General features: G+C 47.9%; 1 protein-coding gene across 1 annotated transcript in view; it reads left to right on the forward strand.

Annotated features, from left to right (window-relative positions):
• The window catches only part of LBP (lipopolysaccharide binding protein), a 36,676-nt gene that overhangs the window by 5,792 nt on the left and 17,027 nt on the right, over positions 1–13,857 (forward strand). Inside the window, exons 2-5 of the mRNA XM_030830613.2 lie at positions 6,841–6,955; positions 8,113–8,241; positions 10,996–11,151; positions 11,748–11,811. Coding sequence (XP_030686473.1) covers positions 6,841–6,955; positions 8,113–8,241; positions 10,996–11,151; positions 11,748–11,811 — 464 coding nt within the window. The remainder of the gene's footprint in view (positions 1–6,840; positions 6,956–8,112; positions 8,242–10,995; positions 11,152–11,747; positions 11,812–13,857) is intronic.

Genomic DNA, 13,857 nt, shown 5'->3' on the forward strand with positions numbered 1-13,857 from the left:
TCGGGGAACTGCTGAAGCCATGACTCTATATATTGATTTTGGGAGGGTGGTTCCTGGTGAAGTCGGTACTCATCTTCCAAGTTCAGGGTGAGCACAGATATGGGTTGGTCGTGAGGGTCTGTTACGATTGGCCCCTCTGGCCGAAAATGAATTTGTGCTCCCATTTTAGTGAGTAAGTCCCTCCCCAGTAAGGGGCAAGGGCTATCGGGAATGACCAGAAAGGTATGGGTTACCCTTCCCGTGCCCAAGTCCACAGTTCTCTGAGTGGTCCATAGGTAACGTTTGACTCCCGTAGCTCCCTGGACCCAGGAGGATTTGTTAGAAATTTTCCCGTGGGGCTTAACCAAGACCGAATGCTGTGCCCCTGTATCCACCAGGAATTGGACTGGTTTCCCCTCCACTCGTAGGGTTACCCTGGGTTCGGGGAGGGGCTCCGAACCCCGTCCCCCCTACTTTGTATCATGCGTAAACAGGACTGGGGTGGCGTTCGGTTGCCATTGCCCCTGGTTGGGGCGCGGCTGCCTTTTCTTGGGGCATTCCCGAGCCCAGTGGCCCTTTTCCTTGCAATAGGCACATTGATCTCTGTCCAATGGTCACCTGGGAGGTCGAGTGGCTGGGGGGCCCTCTTGATCTTTCTGAACAATGGCCGCCAAGACTTTAGTCATTTTCTCAGTGGCTTTAAGTTGTTTATCCTCTGGGGCGTCCCGGTTATTAAAGACGCGCTGGGCGATACGGAGTAAGTCCTGTATCTGTTTGCCCTCCAGATCTTCTAACTTCTGGAGTTTCTTTTTAATATCAGGGGCTGCCTGGTTAACGAAGGACATTACAATGGCGGCCTGATTTTCGGGGGCCTCTGGATCCATAGGGGTATACTGCCTAAAGGCTTCCATTAATCTTTCTAAATAAGAGGAGGGACTTTCTGTTTTACCTTGTACGATTGAATATACCTTGGCCAAATTAGTGGGCTTGCGCGCGGCAGCCCGGAGACCCGCCATTAGAGTCTGGCGATAAATGAGCAGTCGTCCCCTACCTTCTCCGGTGTTATAGTCCCATTCATCCTGCGGGGGGCGAGTTAAGGGAAAAGCTGCATTGATGAGGTCAGGGTTAGCGGTGGGTTGACCATCATCTCCAGGAACCAGTTTTCTCGCCTCCAGCTGGATTCGCTCCCGTTCTTCCGTAGTGAATAGGATCCGGAGGAGCTGTTGGCAGTCATCCCAGGTGGGCTGATGAGTGAACATAACGCTATCTAGAAGAGCTATCAAGTCTTTAGGATTATCAGAAAAACGGGCATTCTGGGTTTTCCAATTATATAGGTCACTGGTAGAGAATGGCCAATACTGGAGTCGGGGGTTCCCTGTCTCATCGGGAGGACCTATTTCTCGCAGGGGTAGGGCTATGGTGGAATCAGGATGGCGGAACCCTGGGTCGCGCTGAGTGCGTCCGCGAGTACGCCCAGCCGGCCCCTGGGAATTATTTTCATTGGGCAGGGGGACCGGTAGTGCCTCTGCCTCTCGGTCCTCCGGTTCTGGCCTGGGTGGCCCTCCGGGAGGGGCCGCAGGAGGTTCTACCAAGGGGAGAGGAGCAGAGCCAGGAGCAGGAAGGGGGACTGGTTGTGGGGCCACAGGAGGAGATTGATATGGGGGGGGTCTAGGAGAAGGAGGTCTTGGCTGTCAGAGAGTATGGGTGCAGTTCGGGTCTGAGGCTTGGGAGGTTTAGTTGGTCGGGCCGCAAGGTTCTTACATGACCCTGATGACAAAAAGGGGGTCATCCAGGGAGGAGGGTTTTCTACCAGGTCCTGCCATACCAGGATGTAGGGGATCTGGTCCGGATGGCCTTCTTTTCCTGGCAAGAAAACTCTAGATTTAACTTTTAGGATTATAGGAAGACAAAAGGTACCCTCGGTGGGCCAGCCAACCCCGAAAGTTGGCCATTCAGAGCGGCAGAAGGTAATTAGTTTTCTTCTCCGGATATCCAGACTGAAGTTGTGTCCTCGGGACTTTACATCCCCGAAATTAGCGAGAAGGAGGGAGAGGGGGGTACTCTGTGCTTGGCCCATGTCTAGGTCCTGGAAGAGATTGATTAGAAAAGGTTACTCTGAAAACAAAAGTGATTAAGAGCAGTCCCAATAGCGGAGTCTGTAAAAGGAGGAAGGGGAGGTTATCGCGTGCGCGCTTCAGATGGGCTGCCAGCCCCAGATGGGTCGTGGTGGACGTCTCCAACCACACCCGACTAGGTGTCCTATAGTGCGTCCGCCAGGACTGTCCTAGTCCCCAAAACAGAAGGTACCCTGAGCCGGCTTACTTACCGATCGGTTGTCAGCGATGACCCGTTGACCTGATGTCTGGTGGGCTTGGGGGCATCCCGGACGAGCCCCCAAATGAAATGCCCAAGGTCGCGAGGCCCCTCCACAAGACCACCAGAGTCGAGAGTCAAAGCCAAACGGCAAGGGTCATTTATTGCAGGTTCGAACCTGGACCTCCGCGCACTCGTTGCCGGTGACGCTAAGAGGTCCTGGCGGAGTTTAGTACAGCTCTTTTATAGACCGGTACAAACATAGTCGCCGATTGGTTGACTTTTAAACAGAGACACTAGTCGCCGATTGGTTGACTTTTAAACAGAGACACTAGTCGCCAATTGGTTGACTTTCAAACAGAGACACTAGTCGCCAATTGGTTGACTTTCAAACAGAGACACTAGTCGCCAATTGGTTGACTTTCAAACAGAGACACTAGTCGCCAATTGGTTGACTTTCAAACAGAGACACTAGTCGCCGTCTGATTGGTTGGACGGTTGCGGGGGGGGGGTCAGCAGGCGTAATTACAGAAGCGAGAGCGGCTGGTTAAGTTTCGGTTTCCTGAGGTTTTGTTTCTTAATTAGAAATACTTAAGGCGGGGCCATGGTCGCAAAAAGAAATAGTGCAAACAGGAGGACTGATACAACCCTAGCAGTGCTGCGGCCTCCACCAGCCCAACGGCAGGGCGTCGGGAGGCTGTGCGCCCAACTTCAGGCGGCGCTCCCAAATGTGGCAAGCCCAGCGCCGCGCCCTGGAATGGTCCTTTTTCGGCCCTTCCCCTCCGGAAAGAACAGAAAAGAAATTCCAGGAAAAGCACAAATTGAATGCAGGGCGTCAACTCAGTCCTATTCTCACCAAACTAGAACATAGCCCCCTCACCAGGAGAGGCGTATCGTTAAACCAGCTACCGCCTCAGTGATGGGAACAGTTCCGCTGGAAAATTTTTGCTCGAGTTTGAAAACATATGCCTTAAAACTAGACGTCAGGGACTTCCCTGGCAGTCCAGTGGTTAAGACTCTGCACTTCCAGTGCAGGGGGCACAGGTTTGATCCCTGGTCGGGGAACTAAGATCCCACATGCTGTGCAGCACAGCCAAAAAATAAACAAAAAACAAAAAAAATATATTAAAAAAAAAAACAAAACTAGGGACTTCCCTGGGGGAGCAGTGGTTAAGAATCCGCCTGCCAATGCAGGGACATGGGTTCGAGCCCTGGTCCAGGAAGATCCCACATGCTGCGGAGCAACTAAGCCTGTGTGCCACAACTACTGAGCCTGTGCTCCAGAGCCGGCGAGCCACAACTACTGAGCCCGTGTGCCACAACTACTGAAGCCCGCACGCCTAGAGCCCGTGCTCCGCAGCAAGAGAAGCCACCGCAATGAGAAGCCCGCCTACTGAAACGAAGAGTAGCCCCCGCTCGCGGCAACTAGAGAAAGCCCAAGTGCAGCAACGAAGACCCAACGCAGCCAATAAATAAATAAATTTTAAAAATTGATGTCAGAATGGTGGTTACCACCCGGAAGGGGCACAGGGAGCCTGCAGGGGTGCTGGGAATGAATGCCCTGCATCTTACTCTGGGCGGTGGCTACATGGGTGCATAAACATGTAAAAATTACCTGGCAATACCTTTAAGATTAGTGCCCTTTAGGTTACACCTCTACGGATGTTATACCTCAGTTTTAAAGAATTGGAATATAGTTGATTTACAATATTGTGTTAGTTTCAGGGATACAGCAAACTGATTCAGGCTTTTTTTTTTTTTGGCAGATTATATTCCATTATAGGTTATTACAAGATACTGAATATAGTTCCCTGTGCTATACAGTAGATCCTTGTGTATCTATTTTATGTGCAGCAGTTTGTACCTGTTAATCCCATACTCCTAATTTGTCCCTCCCCCACACCTTTCATCACCATGCTGTTTTCTATGTCTGTTTGTTTCTGTTTTGTATATAGATTCATTTGTAGTATTTTTTTAAAAGATGCTAAAACAAAGCCTCAGAAATAAACTGTCCAAGGGGCAAGGGATCTAGGGTGTTTATGTACCGCTCCCCTCAGCACTGGATGGAGGGCTGCTCCTCAAATTTATGGAGGCTCAATTGCCTTATCTGTTCACTGGGGTCATAACATTCCCTCAGGTAGAGCTGTTGGGAGCCCAGATTGGCTGGGGACAGAGAGAGGGAAATCAAGGAAGGGTTCTTGGAGGAGGTGAGGTAGAAAAGATACATTAACCAGGGACAAGAGATAGCATTTTGGCAGAGAGACCGGCTCATGCATTTGCTGGAGGGAGGACTGCAAAGTGGTATGAGGCGGAGTCGGGGAGACCCCTGGTCATCTGTGTATACACACCCTCCCTGAGGGCAGAATCCTGGGTCTCACATACCTCAGATAAACAGAAGATCCTGCTGAATGCTGTTTATATTGAAACGCTAGATCAGGCAAAATTTGCCTTTTGCTCCTTTCCACTGTGTAAATGTAACCAGTCCTCCAGAGTTGGACATTTTGGTCCTTTCTATATATATATATATATATATATTTTTTTTTTTTTTTTTTTTTTTTTTCAGTACGCAGGCCTCTCACTGTTGTGGCCTCTCCCGTTGTGGAGCACAGGCTCTGGACGCGCAGGCTCAGCGGCCATGGCTCACGGGCCCAGCCGCTCCGTGGCATGTGGGATCTTCCCGGACCAGGGCATGAACCGCTGCCCCACCAGGGAAGCCCCTTTCCATACTTTTAATGACACAAACCCTGCATTTACAGAGTACCTGATGTGTCAGGCACCAAGCAAGGGTGCTTTTTTAAATAAATTAAATTTAATTAATTAATTTATTTTTTAACATCTTTACTGGAGTATAGTTGCTTTACATTGCTGTGTTAATTTCTGCTGTATAACAAAGTGAATCAGCTATACATATACATATATCCCCACATCCCCTCTCTCTTGTGTCTCCCTCCCTCCCACCCTCCCTATCCCACCCCTCCAGGTGGACACAAAGCACGAGCTGATCTCCCTGTGCTATGCGGCTGCTCCCCACTAGCTAGCTATTTTACATTTGGTAGTGTATATATGTCACTGCTACTCTCGCACTTCGTCAGAGCTTCCCCTTCGCCCCCTGTGTCCTCAAGTCCGTTCTCTATGTCTGTGTCTTTATTCCTGCCCTGCAACTAGGTTCATCAGCACCATTTTTTTAGATTCCACATATGTGTGTTATTTGTTTTTCTCTTTCTGACTTACTTCACTCTGTATGACAGACTCTAGGTCCATCCACCTCACTGCAAATAACTCAATTTCGTTTCTTTTTATGGCTGAGTAATATTTCAGAGTGTATACGTGCCACATCTTTATCCATTCATCTGTCAGTGGACATTTAGGTTGCTTCCATGTCCTGGGTATTGTAAATAGAGCTGCAATGAACATTGTGGTACATGACTCTTTTCAAATTATGGTTTTCTCAGGGTATATGCCCAGTAGTGGGATTGCTGGGTCATATGGTAGTTCTATTTTTAGTTTTTTAAGGAACCTCCATACTGTTCTCTATAGTGGCTGTATCAATTCACATTCCCACCAACAGTGCAGGAGTGTTCCCTTTTCTCCACACCCTCTCCAGCATTTATTGTGTGTAGATTTTTTTTTGATGATGGCCATTCTGACCAGTGTGAGGTGATACCTCATTGTAGTTTTGATTTGCATTTCTCTAATGATTAGTGATGTTGAGCATCCTTTCATGTGTTTGTTGGCAATCCCTATATCTGCTTTGGAGAACTGTCTGTTTAGGTCTTCTGCCCATTTTTGGACTGGTTGTTTGTTTTTTTGATATTGAGCTGCATGAGATGCTTGTATATTCCAGAGATTAATCCTTTGTCCATTGCTTCATTTGCAAATATTTTCTCCCATTCTGAGGGTTGTCTTTTCATCTTGTTTATGGTTTCCTTTGCTGTGCAGAAGCTTTTAAGTTTCATTAGGTCCCATTTGTTTATTTTTGTTTTTATTTCCATTTCTCTAGGAGGTGGGTCAAAAAGGATAAACAAGGGTGCTTTTTATCCTGTCAGCCCCTTTTTGCTTTGCAATGATCTCTTTTAACCCTCATGCCACCCCAATGAGGAAAGTATTATTATCATTGCTATTTGACCGACAGAGAACACCGAGGTTGAAAACTTGCTCAAGGTCACCCACCTAGAAAGGTGCCAACACCAGAATCCTAGCCCTAAAATCCTTACAGTCTATTCTACACAGGCTAGATGCCATGAAGGACAGGAAAGAGGGCCACCCTCCAAGCACACAGCACTCCTCCCTCTCAGAGCTGCTGACAAAGACATTGTGTCCTCATCCATAACATGGGCATGAACATAACTACCCCACCAGAAATGCAGTGATGCCCCTGTGTGTTTCTCTTGCTACTTGGTGCTCTAGAGGGGCTCAATAACCTGCAACTGCAATTAATGCTAATCAGGAAGTAGACCTCTTTCCCCAGGGCAGGTGGGAGCCACTGAAGTGTTTAGAGGGAGGGAGGCAGGCTGACTACGCTGACTCCCAGCTTTTTCCCATCCACAGTGGCCCAAGAGGAGCTGGTGGCTCTGCAGAGTAAACTGCATGATGTCACACTGCCCGACTTCAGCGGGGACGCCAAGATCAAATACCTCGGCAATGCGCACTATGAATTCCACAGGTGGGGCTCTGAGGTGACTGGGCAGGGGCCGGGGGGTCCAGAGAGGAAGGGAGGGAGAGCCCCAGGACTGGCTCGGGACGTCTCTGGGGCAGACGGTGGGATGGTTCCTCGCAGAATTCAGAGGGAAGTTTTGGGAGGAACTTGGGCCCCTTCATTCATTCATACAACAAATATTAATGAAGACCCGCTAGCTGTGTGACCTGAGCCTCAGCTTCCTTATCTGTAAAATGGGGATAATTTGCTGCCTCTTTGGAGTGATAATCCAGGCTCTGGCCTGGCCACTGGATGTAGCCTGGAAGGGAAGCTAGACCTTAAACATTGTTTTAAATAAACCTTAAATTTTAGATGTAGTAGCCCTCTTAGCCCTGAGGTTGGCACATCTGGAGGAGTCAGCTAAAGTTTCCTGGATGCAGTGGCATTTGAGCTGAGTCTTCAAAGGATATTTAGACCTGAGCAGCTGATGCTTTTTTAAAAAAGGGCATCAAACAGTTTTTGAAGGATTGACAATGGAACGGGGGCAATTGAGCCCACAGCTCATCACGCACCTCTCTGCTCGCCACTGATGGCTTCATTCAGTCCTTTTTTTATTCAGTCCATCAGTAAACATCTATTGGGCACCTACTGTGTACCGGGCAAAGAAGATGGAACTTGACCATTCTCTTCCCACTGTTGGCTCCACAATCCACGTCATCTTGGTTTGCTTCTCTCAGCCCTTTTTTGTCTCTTCTTGAGGCTGCCTTCGGCCTCTTCTGAATCCGATTCCCCCACCTGGAGGTGTGGAGGAAAGTGATGATGGGGTGCATCTATGCACCCTGCTCAGGATCCCAGCCAGGGGCACATGAGCTCTGATCCTGACTGTGCAGCTTTGGGCAAATGCATCCCTTCTGAGAGGTTCTATGTCCCCCTCTGTAAAAAGGGAACCTGAACAGTGCTGAACCCACCTGTGAGACAAACTGACATAATGCATGTAAAGTACTTGGCATGGCCGCCTGGTCAGCGCAGGGCACACAGCAGGTACGTGTGGGGAGCCAGAAGCCTGTCTGATGCAGGCTCAGCTGGTCTAGTCCCCGTAGGATGGGGGCGAGAGCAAGACCCCTGCTGAGGCTGGACCTGCCTCTGCCTCCGGGCTGATGCCGCTTCTGTGGGTCTCTCTCCAGCCTGAACATCCACAGCTGTGAGCTGCTCGGCTCTGCTCTGAAGCCCCTCCCCAGCCACGGCCTGCATTTCTCCATCTCCGACTCCTTCATCAGAGTCAAGGGCAAGTGGAAGGTGCGCAAGCGGATACTGTAAGTTGACTCTGCTTCCAGGCCCTCGGAACCTTGGCTTTGGCTTTCATTCCACCCTTCCTGGGTCCAAGGTGTTCCTAGCTTCCCCCATAGCAGACCCCAAGGCAAGAATTCAAGTGCAAGTACTTTATCTGGGGAGCGACCTAAGGAAACATAGAGGGGGTGTGCAGAAGTGAGGTGGGGAAGAAGGAGGTCAGCTTGGCAGCTACCGGAGCTCAACCCTCCCAGGGACCCCTGGGGACAGTGTAGGCAGAGCACACCTCTGAGGTTCCCCAACCTCCTGTTTGCCATTGGTCAAGGGTAGCGCTCAGGGGCACGACCTCTCCAGCACTTTGAACTGTTCTCTGACCTCTGAGGTCCTTGGATGGAAGGTGGGTGAGTCTCCTTGGGCTGCCATAATGAAATGTCACAGACTAGGGGGTTCAACCAACAGAAATTTATTTTCTCACACTTCTGGAGGCTGCAAGTCCAAGATCAAGATGTGGGCAGGTTTAGTTTCTTCTGAGACTTCTTTCCTGGGCTTGCAGATGCCTGCTCTGTTGCCATGTCCGCACGTGGTCATCCCTCCATGAGCCAGCACCCCTGGTGCTTCTCTGTGTGTCCAAATCTCCTCTTCTTAGAATGACGTCTCTGGGGCAGACGGATTGGACTCTAGCCCACCCTAATGGTCTCATTTTAACTGAATCACTGTCTCAAATACAGTCCCATTCTGGTTACTGAAGTACCTTCAACATTTGAATCTGGGGGGACACAGTTCAGCCCATAACAGGAGGGCAACTATGGGTGACCTGGCCATATAGACACTGGAGACCTGCCCTGTCCTACACAGTAGCCTCTGGCCACATGTCCTTACTGAATACATGAAAAGTGGCTGGAACAAATGGGGATCTGTCGTAAGTGTGAAACACCATATTTGAAGATTCAGCACAAAAAAGAACATAAGAAATCTCATTAATAAGTTTTACATTGATCACATGTTGAAATGATAATCATATACTATTAAAATGATTCTCACCTTTTTCCTTTTTTTAATGTGGCTGCTAGAAAGTTTTAAATTACCCACGTAGTTCACATTATATTTCTGTTGCACAGCACTGCTTTAGAAAGATGCTCAGTATATCGGTCATCTACATTTGCATATTTATTCAATTTCCATGACAGGAATGAGGCCATACTCTTCAAGATCTCTTATATGAGCATACGAATATCTACCTCATTCTTTTTTTTAACTTTTTTTTAAGTTTTTTTTTTTTTGATGTGGGCCATTTTTAAAGTCTTTATTGAATTTGTTACAATACTGCTTCTCTTTTATGTTTTGGTTTTTTGGCCACGAGGCATGTGGGATCTTAGCTCCCTGACCAGGGATCAAACTAGCACCCCCTGCATTGGAACGGGAAGTCTTAACCACTGGACCACCAGTGAAGTCCCTGTAGTATTTTTATTCACGTGAAATTCACATAACATGAAATTAACCATTTTAAAGTATACAATTCAGTGGCATCTAGGACATTCACATGTTGTGCAACCACCACCTCTACCTAGTCCCACAATATTTCCATCACCCCAAAAGATGCTCCACACCTATTAAGCACTAACTCCCCATTTCCCCCTCCCCCAGTCCTGGGCCACCACCAACCCGCCTCTGTCTCTATGGATTTGCCAATCCGGGACATATAAATGAAATCGTATAGTATGTGACATTTTGTTTCTGACTTTTGTCGTGTAGCATAATATTTTTGAGGTTTATCCACACTACCGCATGCATCAGGGCTTTATTCTTTTGTATGGATGGGTAATATTTCACTGTATAACTAGACCACATTTGGCTTCATTCTTTTTAAAGGCTGCATAGCATAGATGCCCACAACGTATTGAACCTATCCCAACTAGTTGACATTTAAGGTTGTTTCCTCATTTCTTGCTATTACCCATGATGCTTCAGTGAGCTGCCCCACACATACATCTTGACTGGACGAGCCACAGAGTAAAGACTTAGAAGTAAAATAACTGGGCCAAAGGTTTGTGGTTAAAATCAGGATAGATCCCACCAGCTTGTGTTCTAGATGTGCTTTCCCAACCGGTGTTTTGTTTTCCCATATCTTCACAAGCACTGGGTATGAAAACTTCTAAACTTTTTATCAACCTGTTAGGTGAAAACTGGCATCATTGTTATTTTCACTTTTAATAACTTCTCATGTGCTTATTTGCAATTGAACTTCCTGTTCATATCTTTGATCCCTTGTTTTTCCTTTTGTCCTTTCCTTATTTCTTTGTATAGCCTTGTTCTTTGTGTATTAAGGAAATTAACTCATATATTAGCTCACATGTCATGGAAATTAGCTCTTTGCCTGGATCAAGAAGGAATTTTTTTTTTTTACTTTGCGTATGGAATTTTTTTGTTACTGTTCACTAAAGTTTTTTTTTTTTTTTTTTTTTTCACTAAAGTTTTAATTTTCAGTGCTGGCAAGTTTATCCACCATTTCCTTTAGGGCTGCTGAGACTTAGATCTAACCTAGAAAGGCTTTTGCCCATCCCTGACCATAAGTAAATGAACCCAAGCTTTCTTCTTGATCTTTTATGGTCTTATTTGTAATAAATCTTTGCTTTGTAATAAATATTTGTAATAATTTTTGTAATTAAATTTTTACTGCAGCTTCACTTATTTGGGGGTAAGAATTGAGATTTATATTTTCCCCCCAAATGGTGGCCGACCCTAGTCTAGGAATCAATTACTACTTCTCTTATCTCCTCTAGGAAACTAGATGGCTCCTTTGATGTGACAGTCAAGGGCATCACCATTTCAGTCAATCTTCTCTTGGGCAGCGACCCCTCTGGGAGACCCAAGGTCGCTGTTTCTAGCTGCAGCAGCGACATCCGTGATGTGGACGTGCACATGTCGGGAGATTTGGGGTAGGTCACCATCGGGACACTCACCAGCTTGACCCCTGGCTGCAGCCACAGGCCCATTTAGCCCAAGGCCTGGTCACCCATAAGCATGAGGGTCCAGGCGTAATGCATGGGTATATCACGTGCACTTGGAGGTAATTCTTTGGGGGACCTGCTGAAATTAACAAAAGCAGATTTAAGCTCGGAGTACTGGTGTGCCATTGCCACCAAAAGACAAACTTCACCACCAACAGGCAAGTGCAATTTGGCTACTGAAGAAACACGAAGGCTTTTGGCCAAAGGAGAGTTTGTGGAAAATATATAAACCCTTGAGCAAGTCTCTTCAAGTCTCAGTTTTGTTGATTAGAAAAACATGGGTTCTCCAGCCCCTCCCCCAAATCTACTGACGTTGGGGCACAGCAGGGGGCTGGGATGCCAGATGCACTGAATCAGTGAGTGTGCTGGGAACTGGGACTCTGCATATTCATCCCATCCAGGGTTCTGGGACACAGCAGGGGACCAGAATGGGGTGGGGAGGGCTCCCTCGGGGACTGGCCTGGCTCTCCCTTCTGCCCCACTGTCCCTGCGTTCAGTGGCACACACTGTGCTTCTCTCCCCAGGTGGCTGCTGAATCTCTTCCACCATCAGATCGAGTCCAAGTTCCGAAGAGTATTGGAGAGCAAGGTAAGAACGTACAAGCGGCTGGCGCTGCCGGGCCACTCAAGGGGCTGGGCCCAAGTCCTTCATGGGCTCTGGCCTTGAACAGCCCTAGGGGCTGGCCCAGGCACACTTGGGCTCAAGGCCCAGAGAGGACAAATCAAGGTCATGAAGCTGGTGTGCGGCAAAGCTGGGGGCAAAATGTAGGCCTCTGGACTCCGAGTCTATCCAGTTAGACAGAAAAGGGTTAGATGCTTGGCCAAGGGGCCAAATGGGGCTGCTTGGCTTTGCTCACTGCCCGCCCCGGCCCTGCAGGCCACAAACGCAAAAAAGAAAATCAACACTTAGGTGGCTTCAGAGACCAAGCAGGAACCTTTGGGAGTGTGTGGACCAGGTGGGAGTTCTGGTTCCTACCTGGGCGATGAGCACCTGCTTTGTACGCGGAAGCAGCAACAGAGTGTCAGTTCTTCCCGTTAAAAAAATTATGTGAAATCTCCAAATTTTGGAATCTCTGGCTCAAAGAAAGAGGTTTCATGTTAACTTTCAGTTCTCGCACTCACTCACTTCACCCCAAAATCCCATTTCTGGGGTATCATATACCTGAAGCTGTGTCTGTAGCAATGACTGTGCTTGGGAAGGAGAAAGTAACAGAGGAAAAAACAGGCGCACACACCGCTCTTGGTACAACATCTGGTTTGGCTTTGAGTGCCTCCTGGTGGTTGAAGAGAGAATAGCATGCAGACCCCACAGATTGGATGTAGCAAGCCGCCTTCTGTTCCCTGTCTTATCCTGGTGTCCTGGGGTCTAGGTGAGCTTGGGAAATATGCCAGCCTCCTTCTCAAGCACCCCACTGCCATGTTGCCATGCCTTTCTGAGTGGGACATAATATTCTTCAGTGGTTTGGATTTATACTCCCCTGTTGATGATGGAGATAATAATGATTAATAATAATATATAAAAATAATATCATATTACAATTAATAATAATATAATAATTATCAGGGTAATAAGTTACCCTGATAATTATTATTTTGATAAATTAATATAATTAATGTTATACAGAATGTGTCACTCTATATAACTATTCTTATTTATAATAATAATGGTGGTTATTTGTTGAGCCTGTGGTTTGGCTAAGAATAATGTACTAATCACTTCACATAGGCAATGCCGCTGGATCTTAACCACAGCCTCTGAAGGAGATACCGTTTCCCACGTTTGAGGGAGAAGGCTCTGAGTGTGGAGTAATTTGTTTGGTGGTCACCTTGTTGACAGGAGGCTAGGTCAGGATTTGAATTTTCTGGAGCTGGGAGCAGCTTGTACCAAAGGCCTTGTGGGGGCTGGTGTCTCAGGAAAGATGGAGATCTCTCTCCCCTGACCCCTGATCTTTTTTTCTTAAATTTATTTAGTTATTTATTTTGGCTGCGTTGGGTCTTTGTTGCTGTGCGTGGGCTTTCTCTAGTTGCGGTGAGCGGGAGCTACTCTTCGTTGTGGTGCACGGGCTTCTCGTTGCAGTGGTTTCACTTGTTGCAGAGCACGGGCTCTAGGCGCACGGGCTTCAGTAGTTGTGGCACGTGGGCTCACTAGTTGTGGCTTGCGGGCTCTAGAGCGCAGGCTCGGTAGTTGTGGCACACGGGCTTAGTTGCTCAGCCGCATGTGGGATCTTCCCGGACCAGGGCTCAAACCCGTGTCCACTGCATTGGCAGGCGGATTCTTAACCACTGCGCCACCAGGGAAGTCCTGACCCCTGATCTTTATAGGGCTTCAGAAATCTTTCTCCCGGGGCAACTAAGAGCCTGGTGCAGGACCGTTCGGCTTCCCCATTCAGGGAGGGATGTGGTATCTGACTAGCAGGGCTAAGAATAATGAGTCCTTGCTGAGTGCTTACTCTCTGGGCCATACACACTCATCTTCTTATAACCTCACCCCACCCCCGCCAAACACCCTGGAAAGCACTGGGCCTTGTCACTGTATCCTGAGGTGAGGACCCCAAAGCAGAGAGAGATTCTGCAAAGGTCACACAGCCAGTGGAGGCTTAGCAGGATTTGAACCCAGGTTTTCAGACTTCCCTAC

This window comes from Globicephala melas, chromosome 15, assembly GCF_963455315.2.
Source record: "Globicephala melas chromosome 15, mGloMel1.2, whole genome shotgun sequence".
Taxonomy (NCBI): domain Eukaryota; kingdom Metazoa; phylum Chordata; class Mammalia; order Artiodactyla; family Delphinidae; genus Globicephala; species Globicephala melas.